The 22,893-nt window shown below is 41.3% G+C and overlaps 1 protein-coding gene across 1 annotated transcript in view; it reads right to left on the minus strand.

The window, feature by feature from the left end:
• COP1 (COP1 E3 ubiquitin ligase) overlaps positions 1-22,893 on the minus strand; it is a 128,377-nt gene that overhangs the window by 43,764 nt on the left and 61,720 nt on the right. The window contains 3 exon segments of the mRNA XM_050900833.1: positions 12,275-12,391; positions 19,169-19,250; positions 21,037-21,145. Coding sequence (XP_050756790.1) covers positions 12,275-12,391; positions 19,169-19,250; positions 21,037-21,145 — 308 coding nt within the window.

Here is a 22,893-nt window from a genome sequence, read left to right on the forward strand (position 1 = left end):
AACAGAGCCTCCCCACAAAGGCAGCGATATCATCAAAGACTGGTCAAAAGACAACTCAGGATTTAATTATGAGGAAGCCCAAACTGAAACTTAGTCCTACGCAGAGTGCAGTTTCTGTTTGAAATCCATTTTTGCTCAAGGGCCCTGAAAGTCGTAGAATAACGTAGGTTGGAAAGGACCTCTGGAATCCAGCCAGTCCGATGTCCCACTCAAGGAAGGGACAACTGCAAAGCTGGATTCAACTTCCAAGTTAAATAATTGTGTTCAACGGTCCTACTCAGTCAAGCTCTGAGCATTTCTCAAGACAGAGTTTCGGTAGACTCTTCCCTCATCTTAGCTGCCTTGAAAAGTGCTCTTATGTCAAAGGATTAGGGAGAAATTTTTTTTCATCCATATTTGCTTAAGCTATTTGCTGTTGACCTAAGAAAGCAAAGGCATTAGCCCACCTCTCAGCATTACAGCATTAATGTTTAGGCTGTGTTTTGCTGCACAAGTTTCAGGCTTTTCTCGGATCTTTCAGGTTTTGTCTGCCTACTCCCACATGATGGGGGTGGCATGAAGCACTGCCGTACTACCTTAGTTCTCCTTTAATTCATTTTTTTTCTTACTTGTAAAAAAGAAAATGGAGAACTGCTGAACTTAAACTGTTGCCAAGCCTGTAATACCAAACAGCAGCACTTAGAGATCTTCACGTGAACGAGGTGGCTTTGTTCAAAAAGTTTAGGGTGGAGATTTAATCTCCCCTACGGCATAGAAGCAGACTGGAATTTGAACATCCATATGCGAGTCCTGCTCTGGAGAGAAGACTGGGGACATACGACAGCTGAACACTCCATCTTTGGGAATAATTCAACAAGACAGATGAACCTTCATGCAGGAACCACAAAAAAAAGACTTTTTAATCTTGGGTCTCTTCCAGGGCAGAAGAGAGCATATGGAGGAAAAAAAGGGTCTTTATTATAGCGATAGAAATGCAGGGTGGCATTTGGGCATTCGACAAAGAACGGTGAGGAAGCCTTCCAGCCAAGGAAACACTATAAAGAGATTTATTTCACTTGACAGAGTAATACCAGTATGGGCTATGATCAGCACAGGCTTTGGCCTATCACAAGCCATTTCAGGGAGAGAAGACAGTGTGATAGTTTCCACTACATAAAGGAAATAGATGCTTCGGGAAAAGAGACAAGACGACAACACATTAGGGATGAGAAACAAAGTGGACTTGAATTCAAGTGAACAAAGCCCTGCACCAAAAATTAGCACAAGAATTTTCAGAAGAACAAATTAGATAATATTGACAACAGTGAGTTGACATCAGTGCCCTCTTTACAAACCATTTCCCTTACTGTAAGGAAGGAGATTAAAAATTGGTTTGATACAGCCTGAAGCAAAGAACCTTTGATAGACGAAACTATCCAGATCGTTTTGCTGAAGAATGCAGCGTGCTGTTTTCCACTTGCAGCATGACAAATCACATGAGGAGGAGAGAGCAGAAATAAATCCATTTCACCCCAACATCTCCCTGTAGAACACTGCAGCACAGGTAAAGCTAACCGGTATTTTTTATTTTTCCTGTCTATACTTTCCTTTCAAGAAAACCCCCAATAAAAGAAAATTTTATCCCAACAGCAACTGTTACAGGCACATTAAAATGTTTGCTGGATATGGCTTTGTATTCACAATTTTCTGTTCCAGCAGAAATTGCAAGTACTTTGTTTCTATAACTAAGACAAAATTACCTATTTGATGCATTTGCTTTTTCCTCCTCTTTTTACCTGGAGTTCCCTTTGCAGTAAAGGAACAGTTTTTCTCTGAATAACCATTTTCTGTTGCCCTGAGGGAATCTCAGCAATCTCTTCTAGAAGCAATGCTCTGGTCCAAAGCAGCGAACTGGAACAATGCCCTTATTTTGTATTTCATGTATGTGCCCAAGATGATTTGGGATGCGGTACTTCAATTCATGCTTGCTATCGGAGTTCTGTCTAGACAAGTGGTCTCATACACCGTTGTACCACACTCCCAGGGAGCTCCCACACACCCTGTCTTCATAGGTGTCAAACATTCAACGGCCACCCAAGAAGGGACTGAACTTTGGAAATGCATTCAATAGATATTTTCCCTGCAGGTCAAAGCCTGCATGTGCTCTTCCCTTACAGCATGCTCTGAAGACTATACAAGATTAAGCAAGGTCTGTATGATTTATTTTGCTGGTGGCAAAATCTTAAAAAAACAATACCTTTTAAGTGAGGAAGCCACAGAACCCATGATGTTAGCAAGGAGATGAAAGGAAGTTTCTAAAGCAGAGGAAGGCACATGGGTATTTGAGGATGACAACTCAATCTCATTTTCCTACGCTGCAATACAGATGATGGGCAACAGCCTCCAGAAATCATATTTAGGGAATCCAACACAAATCCAGCCCAGGTTTTCATTTAAACGAAGGAAGAGCACAGCTTTGAGAAGACAGAAAATGCCTAACAGTGTTCTGTTTAGCAGACTGGATGACAAAGGAAGCAACATGAGACAGGTCCCCTCCATGAAAACTAAATGAAAGAGAGGTGAGGTTAGCTTAAACACGTCTGGTAGCCTCAGTTTAATCTCTGGCAAAACCAACAGCACAATAAGCGCCTTCTACCTTTCCTTCTACCAAGGAAAGGCTCAGGGATGTGACAGCAGAGGGTTTCAGGTTAGCACTTGAAATATTTTGACAGAGCTCTGCAGGGAAGACTATGCCCTGCTTCAGTCAGTGATTTTAATCTCTTAGTAACACCAAATGCACTTTTTTTTTTAAAAATGTATATCAACACTAGCATTTCACTAAAGATCTATATCTCCCTCTGCTGAACAGATGAAGGGAACAGCAGCCTTGACGGGAACCGCCAACTGGGTTTTTAACCTTTGTATTCGACAGATTCCCTATGGCTTGAAGTTACAGATGACATTTGCTGGGTTATGGATAATGGTCTTTACACACTGGGGACATTTTTTACTGACTCGTCTAAAGCTTTTGACACAGCAGCCCATAAAACCTCCACCCTAAATAACTTGTCTCATATTAAGGAGAGAAGGAGGAGACATAAAACATTAGAGATCTTAATCAGTTGAGAAAAGGGCTCTGATGGGAGGGGGAAGCAAAGCAGATTTCTCTAGAACTCCTTTGAAACTTTGACCTTTATGGTTTTAAAGAGCTACAGAGATTTCTCACAGGAATAAGGGATAGCTGGTTTTTGTGCAATTCAAAGATTGCCTTATGTCAGACTGTTGGAGAAAAAATATTCAGTACACATAAGGAAGATTTACTAATGTTACAAAACCAATGAAGACAATAGCAGTAGCAACCTGCAGCTTTTGGAAGAATTCACTTTTTTTGTCTGACAGAAAAAATAATTATGTACTGTTCAGACTCTTAATCCAACTTCTCTCCTTGACTATGTAACGTGTACAACTCTACATGCACTAGTGCATGTAGGCCAATGTCCAAAATGAGTTTTAAGACACCCAGAACATGTGAAGAACAGTCATTTTATACTAAAAGGTGCTTCAACCCATGTTGTCTAAATGGACTACATCTCTGAAGATCTGAAACTTCTCACATGAGCACCAGGAGTCTTATTTGTACAATGGCTATTGGAAACATCTATCAAAGCCAAAAGTACTACCTCTTTCACTGAACAGATCTCTCCCGATTCAAGATACTTATTGCACGCAGTATTTGTTCATACTGCAAACCCATGACAGCCCTGGTTCTTGAATGACTCAAGGTTCTGCAGGTCATGGCGCTGTGATGGAGGGAAAGGGCAGCAGTCGACTCCCAGGGACCACACGCTCCAAGAGGTCAAGATCATGCAGATATGGGCTTGAGACATTAAGGTAGATATGAAAAGGAACATCTTCCCTAAGATTTTAGGAGTGCATTTATGAAGCAACAGCTTTCAGGTTTTTGTCATATCAGCAAACATCATACAAAAAGAACCAAACAGGCTTCAGAGCAGTCAAACTGGCTCTAGGGAAAGTGCAGGCTGCTGCCATTATGCATTACAATACGCAGCTGAGGACCCAAGTTTGCCAAATTATCAGTCAAGCCTGCTTTTGGTCCAGAAATACATTTTGCTTCACTAGCCTGAGGAGATAGATATAAGCCTTCTTTTACTAGGTTTTGGAGATGGTGATCCGGTTCATTACCTAAACTGCCATCAAAGCAGACTCCACTGGAAGAGACAACGGATATTAAATATAGTGTCACAACTGCTAAGAATACTTAAACCAAAATCCCAAAGGTATGGTGGATTATGCAGACAAGGGAGCAAGCATGGGAAAGCACATGATGATACACAGGTATCCAATGTGGAAAAGAAGAAATGTACACTCTGGCTAGGCAATGAAGTCAGTCATGTGAAGAGCGACTAGATTTGTACACGTATCTACAGTCTTACTTTTTAATCATCTTCTTGATATTCAAATGGCTAACAGGGCCTCTTTAGAGGAACTTAGCCCAAACCTTCAAAACCTCTTCTCTTAAACACTCATGCAATGCTCAGATACTATGAAAAGATGCCTTCGAGATGAGAGCCCACACTGCATTCGCAGGTTACAGATTTTTCCTATGCAATGTGGCAATCTTCACCAGTTTGTATGGAAAGACTAGTGTATGTTATAAAAGTCCAAATGTGCACAGTACCCAAATAAAAGGCTGGAACAGTTAATCTACACAGCAGTCTGAACAGGAGATAACACAGGAAGCCATTACGGAGGATGCCATTCCAATGAGCAATTCCTTTAAATGAGCTACCAGAAAAAACGCAGCTTTGGAAACTGCCAAGGTTGGAAAGGATTAAACTAAGGGATACAGCAACAGCTAGTAGCAAGAGCAATTTGGCATTCTGAGGAAGAGATGAATCTTGGAGTTGCCTATCTGTTCCTGAATTTCAAGGCTCATTTCAATTTTAATTTGAATTTTGTAACATTGACTAAATGACTTCTACGCTAGTCGTAAGACAAAATGTTCAGGAAAAGAATATTTAAGCAAACAATTAGCACACTCATTTCTGCTAATGACAGATTTATCCTTTTCTCCAGAGAATCAAATGGAGCTTTTCAAGTTCATTTTATTCGTTCACTTGTTACTGAAGTGTGATGACCTCTGGGATAAAGCTAGGAAACTCCCAATAGATCTCTATATTGTTACTCACTATTCATTGCAAATGCTTTATCCAACACAAGTCAGAGATTACTTTTTCTGTGCAAGTGAAAAATTTATATAAGCTTTTAAACTCTGAAGCTTATGTGAAATTTGCACATGCAACATGTCCTGCACACCTATGAGTGGTTTCACGTCCCTCCATGATTTCCTAGGAAGCAGCTGCAGCAAGGCAGGAAGACACTGTGCAGTGCCTGGCTGATCTGGTAGCATCTCTGATGTGCAGATACAGGCACGTCAGCTTTAAGTGCAAAAATCGTAGGTTTAAATAACACAGCATAGCTGCAGTTCTCCTGCTTGTCAGTCCTGAGCAGAAGCACAATGTGATCTACCTACCAGTGCCAGAAAGATTGTCTTCACCACAACAGCAGAAGGTATGGTTCGATATTTCACTTTCATTTACATCCCAGCATCCATGAAGAGGGATAACATTTAAGTCAAACCTTCAAGACTGTGTTCTAACCTAAACAATCCCACTAAGCTCAGTGCTTCCCCCACAATAAGTACTGTTGGGACAGAAACATGATCACAACCACACTGGCCAAAAATACAGATCCCTCTAAGTGACCCTCAACTGATTGAAGTGCTGTAGATGCTTTCAAAGATTACAACAAATGAAACCTTTGCAATAGAATTCTGGAATGAGTTTAAATTATAAGGTGACAAGTGTGCACTTCCAAAACATGGACCTTGTCCCCTGCTTCCCCTGCCAATAGCGTCAGAGATCATGGACTAGAGGAAGATTATTGAATACCTGCAAAAAGAAAAGACACCCTGCAGATAAAGTCCAATACAAGTAACGAGCAAGTCCTGGACTGCTGCATGCCATACCGATTTCATAAAGGCTGAATTTTGAACACTGCTGTGAACTTTTCCACAGGATTGAAAGAAATGCCTAACCTTTGTCTGCACCTTTGAATGCTGCACTGAATTCGTATGCTAAGGTAATCTTGTAGCTTAAGCCCAAAGAAGCTGCCTAACTCCACCCTAAACATGTCATATATTCGCACAAATAGATTCTTTCTGAGTCACTGCAGGCTTTCAATAGAGCAGAGTACTTACCCATGAGAATCTATTAAGGTAAGACCTTGCTTTCAGCTGGAAAACATTAATTCTCTTCCAAAAAGGCACACTGACTTCTTGGTCATTAATATCACATCATTCTTCTGAGCTGAGTGACAAGCCAGGCAACTCACCCAGATCTGAGGCAGCATGAAAGGCTAGCTCTACAGAGAGATGTTTGGAAAACAGAAATCACTGCTCCAGTTACTGCAGCAGAAAGATCAATATTTCACTGGACAAGGATGGTCTCCAAAGTGGTCCCACTTGGACATCAGGTATATTAGCAAAATTGAACAATGCTGATAAAGAAGCCACATGTGACCTTGAAGTGTGTCAGGGCGATGCAGAGATCTTAAGGGGTGGGTAAATAGTTGCAAATGAAAACAAAGCTGTTGACATAGCAACAGGAGTCCTTTGGCATGCTGGATGCTGTGGATCACTATCATTAGTTTTGTGGCTGTTCAACAATGAAAGAAAGGCAGCAGCAAAGCCAGAATACGATGCCATTCTGTAATGCTGAAGATGGTGCACAGGAAAGATCTTTAAATAGCATGCAAAACTTGCTAGGTAAGGGCAAAACCATCTTCAAAGGAAAAGCACTTTCTTGGGATGTGTTCTTGCTCAGTGTCACTGTACAAGTGGGGAAGGGAATAAGGAGGAGAGAGAGCAGGCAAGAAAGGGGAGAAACGTCAGCACTAGGAGGAGACCTCGTGTTTACTGAGGATTCACCCCTTGTTGGCTAATGCTGATCTCAATTCAGGCTGCCAAAAGCCTGTCTGGGGCTGGCACTGGTGCTCTACGATCAGGGCACGAGCTGATCCAGAAAAAAGGCAATTCAGTTTTGGCCACGCAATTGCCAGTATGAAGGAAGAGATGGAAAAGCAAAATTGGGAATGTTTAGGAGGGAGTACGGTATCCCCAATGCAGGTAGTCTCAAACTCTGTGGCTTTAAGTAGTAAAACCAACATACATCAGCACTGCCCCATGTTTTCACTGCCCTGGTCACTTCATCCGAACCCACACTGTCAAGAGTTTGTGACAACACGATGAAGTGGTTTAGAGACCTGATCAAGGTTAAAACTAATCCAGCAAAACCTTAGGCTCTGACCATGTTGCAGCTGTTCTGTTGCTCTCCTCTGTCCATCTGTACTTGTCCGCTGCTTCCACTTATTTTGTGAAGCTCCTGGAGAGCAGGCAGTCCCTGTCCTGCATCTCTGCAGCCCTGAGGAATCCCTCTCATCCCCCAATCCAACCTGCTAGATTTGTGGGTCCTACAGGGAAAAAATATAGCCTGTGAAAAGATGATGCATCTAATGTAAGAACTCAGGAATCTGAGGTTTTGGTGACATGATCTCTACATAATATATGGGAAATAAAAGGTCAGTGGTAGCTGCTGACAGTATTACAGCATGCTGGGAATAAAGCATCGCTACTATCAATAGCTACCCTTAGCTCACTAGAGTTAGCAGACAGTCTGATCTCACCCAGACTGCACAACTTGGACATTCAAGCTGCAAACTGCATGCATTTTCAGCCTTTTTTTTTTTTTAAAGCAGGGAAACTGTACTGCTAGAAAATATATGGGTTGAGGGCATCAGTGCTATTGCTGAGGAAGAACAATAACAACTTCAGTCATGATTTATATAGCTAATTTCAGGATGAAACCCTATCTATTTTTAAAAAGAGGAAAAGACCACAAAATTACCTGATTTTGTATTCGGCAGTGATTACAGTTTATACTGCCCAATGTTTCAACTCAGTAAGAATGCAAATAGAATATTTTATTAAAGTAAGAGACAAAAGGGATCTTTTCTTCTTTATGTGCCCTCTCCACTGCAACAGATTTTATCTGACTGCAGCCAGACACGCTAGCTTCCCTCTCACCTGAAGTGCCTGTCTGATTTTAAGAGAATTATTTCCCAAACCAAATACCCATTCCTCTCTTGTATAGGCTCTATTTCCAGTTTATTGCTCATTTGTTCTGTTTTAAGCTACCAAAATGATCTTTTGGTCATCTAAAAGCTTTCAGAGTGAAGAGCCCAGAAAAGAAACATATATATCATCCATATTAGATGGTAATTCTGGGATTTGCTTCCATCGTGGCAACTAAAACATGGTTTTCTGTGGCATCTGAAGCCAACTCAGTACTCTCTACTAAAGGAGAGTGCTCCACATGGAGATACACAGTCTAAAACACTTTTGACCATGGCTACATCTAAATCAAAGCATCACAGCAACTCCTTCCATTATCACTACTCATGTTTACCAACAGGTATACTGAAGCACAGAAGGTCTGACCTAGAAATCCACACAAATCCCAATTCCAACCCACACCATGTCCTTTTCAGGAGGCATCATTCAAGGCAGTCACTTCATGTTCTCCTGCTGCTGCCAACAATGGGCACGGACCTGCAGAGGAACTCGGCACAAGGGGCAAAGGGATGTTCTCCACAAAGGAGGAGCAGTACGATACGAACAGCAGCGAGCAGTCTAGCAGAGTCAACATAGTCTCATCAGGGAGAAAAACACAGCCAAAGCTGCTGGAGCAATAACCCCCGTTTCGCTCACTGTGCCACAGGGTTCGCAGCCTGACCTCGCTTCAAAATCCATCACCACAGTCCTTCAGTTCACTCCTTTCGTTTGGCAATACAGCATGCAAACTGGGTGCAGGTGGAAATGCTTTTTTTAAACCAAGACCTCTCATTCAGGATTCCCTGCAGAGCCCTGAAGCTGCAGGTACGTGACTGTGGCTATCTACACTGCGGTATGGCTGAAGGACCCAGATGACGGCCAGGCTGCCATCACACTTAGCACTGGACATGCAGAAGTGACGCACCCCCCCAAAAAGCCCCTGGTTTGAGGCCAGAGGTCCTCAGCAGATAGAGCCACACAGGGAAAAAGGGCAATGAGACCATTTCAATATGCTGCTGCATCAGCTCACAATTCATGCCACATGTTGGCAGACCTCTATGGGACTTTTAAGTACCTTCCTTCCTATTTTTCTGTAAAAGGGAGCTGTTCTAAAATTGGAGAAAGTGAGAGAAAGCACAAAGGTACCTCTCTGAATATTTTACCCGTGCACAATATAGCAACATGGGCAGAGGTGAGCCAACAGTCAAGATATTACTAACAAATAAGAAGGGATACATAAACTGGAGACAGGGTAGAAAGGACCTTAAGATAGCCATCCTATTTCTGTGGAGAATGCAAAGGGGGAACCAGCACGGAGATTCACAGAGATGCTGATCTAGTTGAAGAATCTGATTAGGAAAACCCACTTCAAAGAGGCATTCTGAATAGATGGATGCAAGTGGGCAAGACACATTTGTCAAGGGCAGAGGAAAAGGTTTCCTTAAGCAAGGTGTGAAAGAACACGACCTTATGAAAGGGTGTTTCAGCTGTATGAATGGTTAAGAAAGACCCTCATGAGAAAATAAAAACAGGAAATGAAAATTGAAAAAATCATAATTTCAAAATATTAACACTGAAAAAATTTAGACTTGCAGTCAAAATTGCATTGCTAAAGCAAGTCATGCTAGCTTGCAAGCTATTCTGCATACAGAGAAGGGGGGCAACTGAAGCATGTATGTTTAGTAATGGTATATTAAATCAATTTACTTCCTCCTTTTATATCTCAAATATTAAGTACCAATACTTCCCCCTCCCAACCATTTCATCAATTCCTTATCTCATTGAGTCTTAACTATATATACACACATAAACATAGACACATACCTGGCACTAAGTTCCATCAAATCAACAAATAAAACAAGAGAGTATAGACAGAAGCAGCACTTCTGCCTCAATACCGTACAAAACTGTTGGGCATGCAATGCTAGGAAGTCTTGGCTCTTTTACGATTGACTAAATCACTAAGTAATTGAAACAATTTTCAAAACTGAAAATCCTCTTAGCATGTGAGCAAGCCAAGGCAGAGCTAGGTCAGCTTTCTAAAATTGCCCACTACACTGGTCACTGAATTAGTGTTTAGTGTCTTGCATTGCTCATCTTTACTTCTACTGGGGGGCAAACAGGAATGGCCAAGTCAGTGTGCCCAATCTGCTTTTTTTTTTTTTTTAAATACTACTCAAGGAAACCAGCTTTGACTCTTCCTTTATTAATTTTATAGCCCACGTGACAAATCACACTATTTAAAAGTTAGATTGCTTTTTTCATAAACTAAATGAAATTATTAAACAAGACTAGCTGAAACTGATGGAGGAGAAAAACCTTTGTCTCCATCATAATACATTAAACATGACTGTTTTACTATATGGACTATGAAAGTAGACACTAACTCATTTCTTTGCTCTGATTTTTTTTTTAGGAGTTCAGAAATAACATCTTTCAAGACTCCAGTATTTCTTTTAATTTCATACGCCATTTTTTCACATGTATTTATGGCTGAAAGATCAATTAGAATTCCTTTGTGGGAAGTCATTCCCATCAGTTCAATTACTCCATGTAATTTTTTCAGCAATCATAGTTAAATATCCATTTTAATTTTTATTTAGAGACTCAATTACCAAGCATCAAGCATCTTCTCTCCCTCCTATGCCTTCTTCCCCAGTACAAATACCATTTTACCCCTCAGCATTCTCTAAATCATAAAAATGCACATGTAGTCATTTAAAACCTCCATGTAACTCCTAGTGCTTGCTAATGCTTCTTTCCCAAACACACTTGTTGAAGACAAGCCCATCGTGGTTTGTCAGACATGAGAGTGGGGATAGAGACACTCCTATCTGCTTCCATCCCACATGCCCTACAGATCCAAAAGCCTTCATAGGTTTATCTGTGCCTTATCCCCGCCTCTGCCTTTCAGGTGGAAAGGAATCCCAGTTACTGATTTATCAGGAAGAATTCTGTTTCGTGATGCTTTTACATATCTATTTTAATCAGTGGCTGATCCATTTGGAGCTGGTGCTCTCATCTTTCCCTAGAGCTTTTCACAGATAGCCCCTTTCATTCAAATGCTGCTAGTAGGTATTGTAATTCAATTCTATTCTTGCATGTAATTCACTAAACTTCAGCAAGATGCCTGTCAAGCAAGTCAATATTTTACACTCCAACTTGAATCCATTTTTTGCAGTGTATCAAAATGCAAATTTATTTTTTCCTCCTAAGAGTCACAATCGAAGTAGAACCAGCCTGGAAATGGAAACACCTAAATGAAATGGCAAACCAGCAGTTGCCAGAATGATCAACGTATCTCCTGAAGTCCACAGATAGCAAATGTCATCAGAACATCTAGTTACAAGTGCATTAAAACTCTCTGAGGAGAAAGAAAATGCAGAGTTGGTTAAACATTTATAGGTACCTCTGAGTTTCAGTTGCTGCATGCATAGCACGATACAGTTTCCTCCCAAAGCGATACCCGCTCTGCTCTCAAATCTTTGTATTATCACCAAGAACTATTTAATTTAAGTGAATAAAAGGCTCATCGTGTCTTCCCCACTGACTACTTCAAAAAAAATCCAAACATTAACAGCAATCTTTGCCCAACCTAGGAAAACATGAGCTCACCCACAGGGATTGTAGTTGCAGCTATGGGAAACGTGCACAGCCACTGTTTTACAGCACACCTCAGGTAAAACCAGTTAAAATTCCCAGTATGGCTTTGTAGCATTTATAGAGCAATGCCATAAATCAGAAAGAACAACTATCACCATGTTAACACATTAACTTTGCTATGAGACTCTCAAAGCTGAGCTTTGCCTGGTTGCCTTCGCAATCTCAATAAGCACACTAGGCAACTTGCTTTCATGAGCTTTTATCTCTGATAGAGGCACCCAAATTAAAAAAAGTCAGGCTGCAGGATGAAGTTGACACCTGGGTATCATGATGTCTTCTGGGCGACTGCACACTTGAAAAGTCTTAACTCAGAGGCATTTTAACTGCAAAGACACCTCTGGCTGCTGTGCCCAGGACTATCTCATATCTTTGGGGGGGGGGGAGTAAGAAACAAAGGAAGGAAGAAACAATATCTCTTTGCCCAAACCCTCTTTTACCTACCTGCACAGCCAAAAGCTAGGTGATACCTAGAAGAGGGGCTGAATTTGACACAACACACGTTAGCCTTGGCCTCGATGCTTGCTACCGAGTTGTCCAAGTTGGTAGACCACAGCTTCACTAGAGAAACAGAAAAAGAGAAATGAGTAAACAAAACCGAAAAAACCAAACAAGAAGTCAACCTCATCTGAAAGGCATAAAATTTAGTTATTTCATAAACAAGATTCTGAAAAGCCTCACTTGCCAAGATGTTAGTGATTATAAAGGCCCAGCTACTGCTGATGGCTGGTAAGCTTCAGAACATTCTCAAGTGCACACTGTAAATATTCTGCCCACCTCCGTACACAAAGGAGATGCTGAAAGTCCACATCCCACGTGGTTGAGAACATCAGAGCAGGTGACTAACCACATGTTAGAATCTCAGCTTTTAAGGCTACTGGAGTGCAGATTCATATAACCAAGAGCAGGAAGGCTTGCATCCTTTTTGTTCCTTGTCCCTTAGCTGGGATGCAAGAACTCCATGCTCCACAGCAGAACTGCTTTGCACAGAATAAATATACCTAATTGTATGCTTGAGTACAGTAAGTGAGAACAACTTGTTTTATTCTCGAGAAACTGGCACGGGCAGGAAAGAAATCAGTGTGCTAGCCTCCTATGATGATATATTCCCTTGGTACAAGGGCCTCCACTGCTCTACGAGACTACTGTCTGAACACTGATTAAACTTCATGGTACAGAATGAGCTCTTCCCCCAAGTACTCACTTCAGTGCTTCACAGGATGACCAACAGAAAACACTGGCAGCTTTTCAAAATAAAGCCTTCCCCACCCTCCACAAACACTTCAAGTACCATTTAACCTTAAAGATGAAGAGTGCCACGCGCTCCCCACATAGCCAATCTTACTATTAAAAGCTAGAGATGAAACACTTTTGCCCTTGGTCCAGATGAAGGGGCAGCACATCGGCATCAAGCCCCGCTGATGCCTACAAGGCAGAAAATAAGACTTAAATGTTCTCCCTTCCCCCTTTTCTTGATGAGTGGGTTGTGCTGTACTTGCGTGCTGAGACAAGAAGCAGAGCAAGCTGAAGCCAATGTTTGAACCCGCAGGAGCTACCTGAAGGCTTCATCCTCCAAACAGCTCCCTATGAGCTGCCTGGGCTTCTTCAGATCTCTGGCCTATGGCTCCTCTGCTGTCTTTTTACAGAAAGCTCACTTTGGAAGTGAGCAAAAATGGCAGAAGAACAGGAATCTGGTTACCCGCTGTGGTCAATACATGAGATAGGCGGTCTTGTGGTGTCCCCCCCCACCCTCTGCGGGGTCCTCTGTATCACCTCTTGGTCAGTCTTCCCCAGGAACTTTGAAGGAGAAGCAAGGCTTCCACGTGGATTACCCAAGGATGTTTTAGATGAAAAGGAGGAAGACTGGCAGGTTCATTTTAGTGCACCTACTTTTTAACTGTATGGCAAGCAATGAAAAGCAACAAGACTGCGCTATTTCAGACCATACCTAGGAGAACTGCTTCAAGGATGAAGGAAATACATGACTGCTCAGAGCACACCAAGGAATCATTTTAAATACAGCACTGTGTGGGTATCTGACAGCTGCCTGGAACCATTATAAAGCAGCACACACATACACCAGAAATACAAACACTGATGCATACTGTATTTGCACATAAGCATTATGTAAAATTCAATGAAAACAGCATCCACCCTGTTGTTGGTTTTCAGAAATAAATCCATTCTCATTTACCAGAGCCATAATATTCATCCTAAACATCTAGCTACATTTCTAAATGAAACTAACAGCTTTGCAAGCATGGCTTAAGATGCTTTCTTCTCCCAAGCAAGACTGGATGATATACCTCCTCCATAGTGTTCTGTGCTTAGGGGTGGGGAGGGGAACAGAGCCAGGAAAGACAATTTTGCAAAACAATAAAACATTAGCATTTTGCTTTAATGAACAGACACCAGGAGATGTATAGTCTAAAGTTGCAGTGGCAGTAGAAGACATCAAGTTTACGGATGAGATGGTATAGGAAGCAAATACCACCACGATTACAAGAGGACACTGTTGGCAGACAGCATTGCTTCAACTTGAGGTGTGCGGGGAGGTTACATGATCTCACAGTTCAGGGTGATGTTCTGCCCAAATCCAGTACTAAAACCACACAGGCTTGTCTTGAAGCCTTCCAACCAGGTATCAATATTTAAAGTTGCATCCAAAGTCTCTCCTTGACACCACCTCTAACAAACAAATGGCCATCTGGTCTCAGTTTTGTAGCAAAAGCTAATTGAGGGCTCAGTTTCAACTTGGCTTCTTTTTCATTCAACTTTTCAGGTCATAAACTGAGCCATTTAATCTGGTGAGGAGTCAACCTGTGTATTCAAAGCCATCATAATCTTCATTACAACTGACAGACACAGATTAGAGTCTGCAATTTCTGTGATCTAACTGCTGTGGGATACGCTGGGCTCCAACTATATCTTAGTCAGTGCCATAAAAAAGGATATATGCAACATATGACAACACATAATGAAACATGTCAATTTTACCTGGAACTGCCCATTATTTTTTAAAAATAACTGACAGATTAATAACGCATAATTCATAAGGGTAGAGTTTATTTGCTGTAGCTTTCAGCAATTTTGCTGAGGTCGAGGCAGTAATTATACAACATACAGATGTCTTGATAACACCTAGAATTGTGTTGATGAGACAAGCAACCATCTGAGATTGACTGTTTCTAAAACACATGTTCTCAAAGTGTATGTTTCCTAATTTTGCAGCTGCTGAGAGAGACATCTCTGTGGCCAAATGTCTACCCCTCACCAAACAAGCAAGATGCCGCCTCCAGAATAACTTTTTTGGTTTAAAATGTTTAGGTCTTTTCAAGATATTTATTTGGTTGGAGATTTACAAACATGTATGTTTATAAATTAATTTTCTATACATCAGTTCTGTGTTTAAACACTGACTACAACAGGCAGAAGCCTGTACTGCAGTAGCTGAAGGTGTCAATGTACACAGTTGGTACACTGATAGTAAGGATATTTCATCCAGCCTGTCATTCTTGAAACTCTTATCTGGTTGTGTGATAGAGAGGCTACTGTTACTCCAAAAAAGCTGTAAACCAGGAATAGGATACTGCTATCAGAAAACTCATTTGCACAGATTTGAGGAATCCCTAGGAAAGAAGGAAGCTGCTGAATTGTCCTGCTAGGCAAAATTTTTGATCCACTGCCTTGTGCAGGTCAGAAGGATGATGTAAACTGATGACTGTTAGCAGGCAATGACTGCAGGGTACTCCTCCTTGCATAAGACACAGCCAGACAGATATTTTGGTTGGTATTTTAACTATCAACATCTTCTTGACCTTTCAAGGTATTCCCAATTGAATCCAACAACCCCACAGTTCTCCAGGAAATTATCGAACTTCTTTTAGCCAGGAAAATGAGCAAACTGAAAGTTCAACCTGATATCTTAAAAGCAATAAACACTTGTATCTCCAGTTAAAGTCAGCAGAAGCTGAAGGAGCTAAGTATCACTGAAAATAAAGCCCCAAATAATCCTCTGGAAGTCCTCAACAAAGCTGGGGAGCAAACTCTGCTCTGCAGTTCTCAGGTTAATTCCCCCTCTAAAAGGCCATGCTTCTGTTTTATGAAGCCAACCCTGCAAATCTGCTTTGCCCCACTGAATTCAGGGACACTACAAAAAATGGCTGTAGGACTAGCACCCATGGTCTCACTTACCAAGGCAGCATGGAAATTACTTTCCTTATACGTAATGAAACAGATGCTTGCATTCCTCCTTGCCATGAGACAAGGAAAGGTAACCTCTCACTACAGCTCAGACCTCTCAGGTGCTCCTGTTCTGCTCCACCTCTCCCCTTTGAGCCAGGAAATAGTGAAGGGACCACAGCTTACAGAAAGGACATAAAACCAGGACTCTTCAGTTGAATTTGTCAGTACTGCTTGTATCCCCTTGAGCTTCAAAAACAGCCCCAGAGCCGAGAACAAATGTTTCATCACTCCCAAACAGATCTCTACCACAGTGGAGACTTAAATTCTACCCACACGGCATCACAAAATATTTTGCTCTATCTGCTAACTTTACCACAGCCATTAAACTACATTCCCAATCCAGAACAGGCAGGGAGGTTGGGTTGAAGCAGCTGTAAGTCATTAGCTAAGTGCACTAGCTCCAGCCCTAGCCCAGCACTTTGATAGCATCATTTTGTCTTCACAAAATTAAATAATCTTTTCTGCTCAAATAGCAAAAATTCACCCTTTCTTACTCACATGAGAATCATAGCTCCTGCCATTGTTATGTGCATAAAAGAACTGAAATTAAGACTGTGCCGTTTCCCCAAGCTGCTTGTAGCACAAGTAAATACTTTAATTTTGCTCACTGCTGTCTAGTTGGTGTACATCTTTGGATCCCTGTAGACATACGCAACTACCTTTGCCCCTTTAAAAGGGAAGGGCATGACAACTGTAGATAAAAGTGAGGTTTTCATACACACAGTAGTTACTTCAGATACGATAATGCTTTTATGCTCTCATTATCTGCTATTAAAGTAGAAAGCTCTTCCACAAATAAGCATCCTGGATTATCTTCATCTAATGAAGAGGACAATGCAGGACCTGAGGCCCAAGGATGCTGTTTTTAATTGTATCAGAATAATTTTATCCCTAATAGCACTCCATTTGTTAGCACCCCCTTTGCTGTGCCTGAGCCCTGGCAGAGACAGCTGTGAAGCACTGATGATAGGATTTTTCATCTACAAGCTCCTTCCCCAATACATGCCTACCCAGCATACCAAGTGCTTTAAAAATTAGCTTCCAACTTGAAATGACCGAGGAGAGACAGGCAGATACACAGGCAAGCGGGAAGAACTGGCAAAGCTGTCACTTTTTTGCTGGCTTGTCCTGATCACTTGACAGGAAAACGTTATATCCGTGCTTTCTAGGGAAGTGCAGTGAGATTAGCTCCAATTGCTCTGGCCACACCAATATCTACCAGCATTGAGATTTCTTGTTAGAAAGCCCAGTGTGGCCTCACACAAGCAGAGAAGTAAAAAAGGAGAGGAAGGGTACATAGATCATGGCTTTCCCACCAGATGCTGTACCTGGCCAAACATGTATTACTATGTACCCAAAGCTGGCCAGAACTCAATCAAACACTCATGAACATAAGCAGAAGGACAAAAATTTAAGTTAGGCAGGTTTGAGTTGAGACACTTGTCATAGGTGTTACCTTTTCCTCACATTTAACCCTTTCAATGTGATCACAGAAATGGAAGGTGGACACTATAACGTCAATTTGGACATTTGCTACTGTTGCTCTTTACCTTAAAGACTTCTAAAAATCGGTGCTTATTTCAAACACTTCCACACAGGAGTCCATTTGTCTCTAATGGTCTTGTTACATATGCAAATCACAGGCAAGTCATGGTAGAAGGATAAAATGTTCCAGCCCAGTTTTATTTACCAAAACCCCAACAGACCTTCAAAAGACCTTTGTGAATTGAAATGCAAGTTATGTAGATCTGCAGACTTTATTACAATAATTTCTGTAAACAGCACACTTTTAGAGACTATTACTGAAGAATGTTAAACTGTTAAACTAGAGACAGGAGCTCTGCTTGCAGCTGGCTTTGCAAAACTGGACAACTTGTTAACATGCTAATAGATGCATGTCTACCTGGCAGATAAGCTTTTTCAAATGCATAGCATGAGCACCAGCAACGTGATGAAGAGGTTGATAATCTACAAGGTGAATGTTCACTCCTGCTGCATTTAAGCACACAGAAAACACCCTTGACTTCCACCAAAAAGGGAGGGGAAGTGTATCAAAAACATTTAAAAACCCATCTTAAACATAAAATAATCATTAAAGCTGCATTTTGTAAATGGAATTACCAGCTACATTAAGACTGCCAAATATAGTTGAGGAACACTAATACAGCTTTCTTTTGAAACAGAATTTAAAAGCATTTTAGAGGGGGGAGCGTCTTGCAAGGTACGATGTTTATGAAAAATCGATTTATCATGATTTGCTTTGAAATTAAGAGCTCTGTCCAGAGCTGTATCAGCCCATCTGGAAGAGTTGATCCCCACTGACTATGAAGCGAACGCTAAAGCTCTTGCTGCTTAATAACTCTAATTTGATATTGTAAACATATCACAGATAATCTTGTTCATTAGGGATGAAGAATACTACATATTGCTCAGTGCTATCCTTTTCTTTAGAATTTTCCTATTCCTTTATAAGAGGAACATTTTTCTACCAGTATGTTGGGAAAGGGCTTATCTTAAGGGTTCTCCAAAAGCCCTTTGTCAAACAGACCCCGGAGTGTGAAAAGCTCAGAGTTGCTCCCAACGCTCCCATTCAGTCCACTATCCGATTCTCTTAAGCTCCGAGAAACACACTGCACATCGTGAAAGTGGGAAGCTTCTCGGTGTTCACAGTCTTTAACATTCAGAGCTACAGGTAAAACTGCAGCAGGTATTTTTAACTTCTGCTTTTTCCCCCCCGACAACCTCATTTTTGAAATATAAATACATGCTGTTCTTTTGAAAGGCCCCAAGGCTTTAGCTCAACAAGCTTAACTAATGTTAAAACACATTTTGCTTTGTCTAGTGTCCTGGAAAATGCTAGCTAGAGAGCATATTACCTGAAAAATGTTAATATCGCACCAAGAAATCTTAATCCAAACAAAGCCTCTGCTTCTTTAAGATCCGAACAGTTCAGTAATATCTTGACACATTACCATGTCAACTACAGTATCGAAGGCAGCTGAGGAATCAGCTACTTGAAATATCACATTTTTGTTCCTCAAAGGGAATACACAGAGCATAAGCCTTCTGCGCAGAGACTGAAAAAGAAAATACCTTTGGCATCATCAGAGCCTGAAGCCAATAGCTTTGGGTCCATCAAGTTGAAGTCAACACTCCAGCACCTTTTCTCATGCTCCTGTTTAGAGAAACAAGAAAAATATTGCAAAGTAGTGAGCTGTAACCTGATAAAATAGTAAAAGAAAACACACATGCTGTTGGTATAAGTTGTCAGCAGAGTCCTGGACAGAGAAGCTTACTGTGTTTAGCAGTTTCTCAAAAACTATCTTTTCTCCCCATCAGACCAATGCTTGTAGTATGCTAGACACGCCATAAAGCAGAAAACAGCAGAATGGCAATTTTAAAAACTAAAACGGATTTTTTTTTTTTACTTCAAAGAAAACAATAACGATTTCAGGAAATATACATTAAAGACCTGTTTTTTCAGCACAGTTTGACTGGCTGTGGTTCCACTGTGTGCTGCTTCTTATTCTAGTAGATCACAGTTGTATCTCCCAATACCGGTAAGATGCCTGTTCAAAGCCATTTCAAATACCTCCTCTCTGAAAGTCCAGGAAATCCTCACCTTCCTGTTGAGTTATTAAACAAAACTTCTGGTGTCTAATCCTATGTTTTTCCACTCAAACAAATATTCTTACAAGACTGCACACTCTTCCCCAAACACAGAAGAGCTGTATTTGCTAGGCTGGCACATCCCACATGGAAGCAAAACACTGCATGGAATGAAACCCGAAATTCAGTCAAACCCTTTGTTTAAAGCCTTCACACAGGCTTGCAAGATGATGACATGAAAAGCTCGCCAGGACAAAGTCACTAAAGGATTTCTAATACATGCAAAGCAGATGTCAGTATGCATGCCTCTATGCAAATCCAAATAAAAAATTCAAGTAATCTGATAGGAAGCAAAATGAGTTTGTTTTAAGGTAAGCAACAGCTGGTCCTCTCTAGGTTCATTATTCAGCCTCATAAAGAAATGCAAAATATATTTGAGAGGAAAACAGACAAGATTTTGTCCAGTATAATTTCTTTTTAATTGAGATATGCAAAGCATTAGTGAAAACAAGCATTATAAAATGGCCAAAACACAATGAAAAAGTAAATAAAGGCTTAAATAGGAATTAAAACTTATGTTGAACTGTCAAGAAGGGGGAACTGAAGGCCAGTCTGCAGTTCGTTATCACTGACCAGTTTTAATGCACTATGTTACCTACACAACAGCCTGCAGCACTTCCAGCCTCTCCCCAAACAGAACAAGCTCTCTTCCAACCTCCATGTTCCGATCACAAGCCTCTCAGAATCCATTATATAGAAACACAATGTTCAAATTGCATGAAAAGACAAAACACCAGAAACTTCTCCTAAAACAGGTCTCGCTGTTGAGCTCAGCCCACTTGCATGTGTACGCTGCTCTGCTGAGCACAGGACTATATCGGGAAGGGTTCTGCCTACCACTCCATTCTCCCAGCCTCACCACTTAAGTCTGCATTTTGCTCTTCTGCTTTATGAGCACCTGCAGCAGCAATCAGTGCAGGATTTTACAAAAGGCTTTTGACAAAGACTGAAATGGAACAGGTATGGAGACACAGAGGTTTCTAAAGAAAGGCGAGACAAACAACTTCCAGAAACTCGTTTCTCCCTGTGCAGATTCCCTGCCCGAAAGCAGCAGCAAGAAAACATCAACTGCCTCATGACTGTGACAAGAACATATAGCTGCCTCCCTCCGAGGACTACAGCTCAATAAAGCTGTGAGGATGAGACGCATTTACCAAACAGGAAAAGCATCCATCTCACCCTGTGGAACGGAAAAGCCTATTGCTGGACTAGAAGCAGAACCTCAGACTGAATACTGCTCCCCTGACATGGTCCATGGTGTGGAAAAGCGTTGCTCACTAATTGCATGTTACCTGGTAGACCTTGGATCTTTGTCCCGTGAATCCATCCCAAAGGATGACGGTGCCTTCATAGTCGCTGCTGGCTAGCAGGTTCTTGTGGTAACTACTCCAGCTGATACAGCTTAAAAAGAAAAAAGCCCCGGTCAGTCTTACATTAAATCATACCTTACAACGCAAAAATCACTCTTGCAATATGTCAGGCAATTAGTGTCTTTGCAAAGCACACAGCATTTGATCAAGCCACCCCACTGAAACACTCAGGAAATGACAAAACCAAAACCCACCAGAAATACAACACACTTTCCTCCACAAACTAAAAGAAAAGCTTTATTGGCTTAAGTGACATTGCCCCCCTCAATATGAAGTGCTAGGGTTTGGGTTTTTTTTTTTTTTTAAATGTATTCATCTCTAACACTGCGATTGTTTTGCTATTTGAGTAACAAATTCTCAGAGACAGCTCAGGATTTGACTTCTTAGCCTCTTGCCAATAGCTACTGCTATTATTATTACCATAAAGATAACTACTTACCTAACAGAAGATATATATGTAAAACACATAGCTGCATGGATGGTAAATCAACCTCTCCTCTGGCACATACGTAATGTTCTATACATGTACCTATGTGCAAATGAAAGTTTAACTTCTGAGGAACTACTTCCAGCTTTCTGTAAATGCAGAAAGACCCCCCTTCCTATCCAGAAGGAAACAGCGGTTTGTTTGCTGTGGGCAGTTTAGGAAACGTTTCTGATCGAGAACTGCAAAATGTGTCACACGGGTTTATATTTTAAACTGAATTAAGTGGCCGTGCAAAACTAAATGACAATTCCACCGACAAGCTCTAACCATCAGCAGACAAAACAAGAGCAGCGACACTGCCAAGTCACATTCGTAGCATTCTGGCACTATGCCTCCACTCTGACTACCAAAAAATGTGACAGAGGTAAGAAAATTTGTAATACTTGTTCACCAATTTTTGGACCATCTGGCAGAAAAGCACGCCAGTTGGTATCAACTGTGATGCATGCAGCAGAAGCTGAACTGACAGATCCAATTCGTGCAGGTCAAACAGCTCTGACACAGTTAACTAGATTATGGTAGACTTGGGGCCAATTTTTAACCAACAACATAAACCAGAAGTCCATGATTCTGTAACTTCTTAGTACTGCTTTGATCAGTGCAGCTACACATTGAAATATAATACAGGTACATGGATACGGACCTAGGAGTATTACACCTTGGCAAATTCTTGGTTCCACTATATGCTTGCATCCTGTTTTCCTTAGGAATTTACACACAGAAGGGGAAAAATCCTTTTCCTTTAAGGTAGTTAAATATAAACACCTATTTTTCAATTAAATAACAGCACACAGCATTGGCGTTCTGCTCCTGACTACGGTCAAACTTAACTTACTGGCGTGTGAGTTTTATAACTACAGAGGGACTATGCATACCAACCACTAATCATAGCTCACCACTATTTAGCTGCGTGGAATCAACAAGCTTATCTGAGGTTCTGGAGCAGCCAAATAACGGGAGGCAAGAAACTCAACTGGTTTTTAAAACAAATGTAAAGAAATACGAGGAAGGAATAACATGCTGTTGGTGCTTGCATCAGCAGGAAACTTCACGGAGTGATCCAAAAGACTTCCAGCTCTGACTTCCTCTGTCTGCACAAATTAATCTGTAACTTACAGAAACGAGACAAAGTCGTCCAACAGCAGCAGCTTTCTGCAAGCTTCTTGCACCACTGCATGATGCTCGGAGAAAACCTTCAGGACACACCTTCCCCAGTGGATCACTGGGAGCTTTCTTTAGAATGGCCAGTACAGAGGGACATTTGATGACACTGCTTTCAACCTGTCACACTT

This window comes from Gymnogyps californianus, chromosome 8 (assembly GCF_018139145.2).
Source record: "Gymnogyps californianus isolate 813 chromosome 8, ASM1813914v2, whole genome shotgun sequence".
In the NCBI taxonomy this organism is placed as follows: domain Eukaryota; kingdom Metazoa; phylum Chordata; class Aves; order Accipitriformes; family Cathartidae; genus Gymnogyps; species Gymnogyps californianus.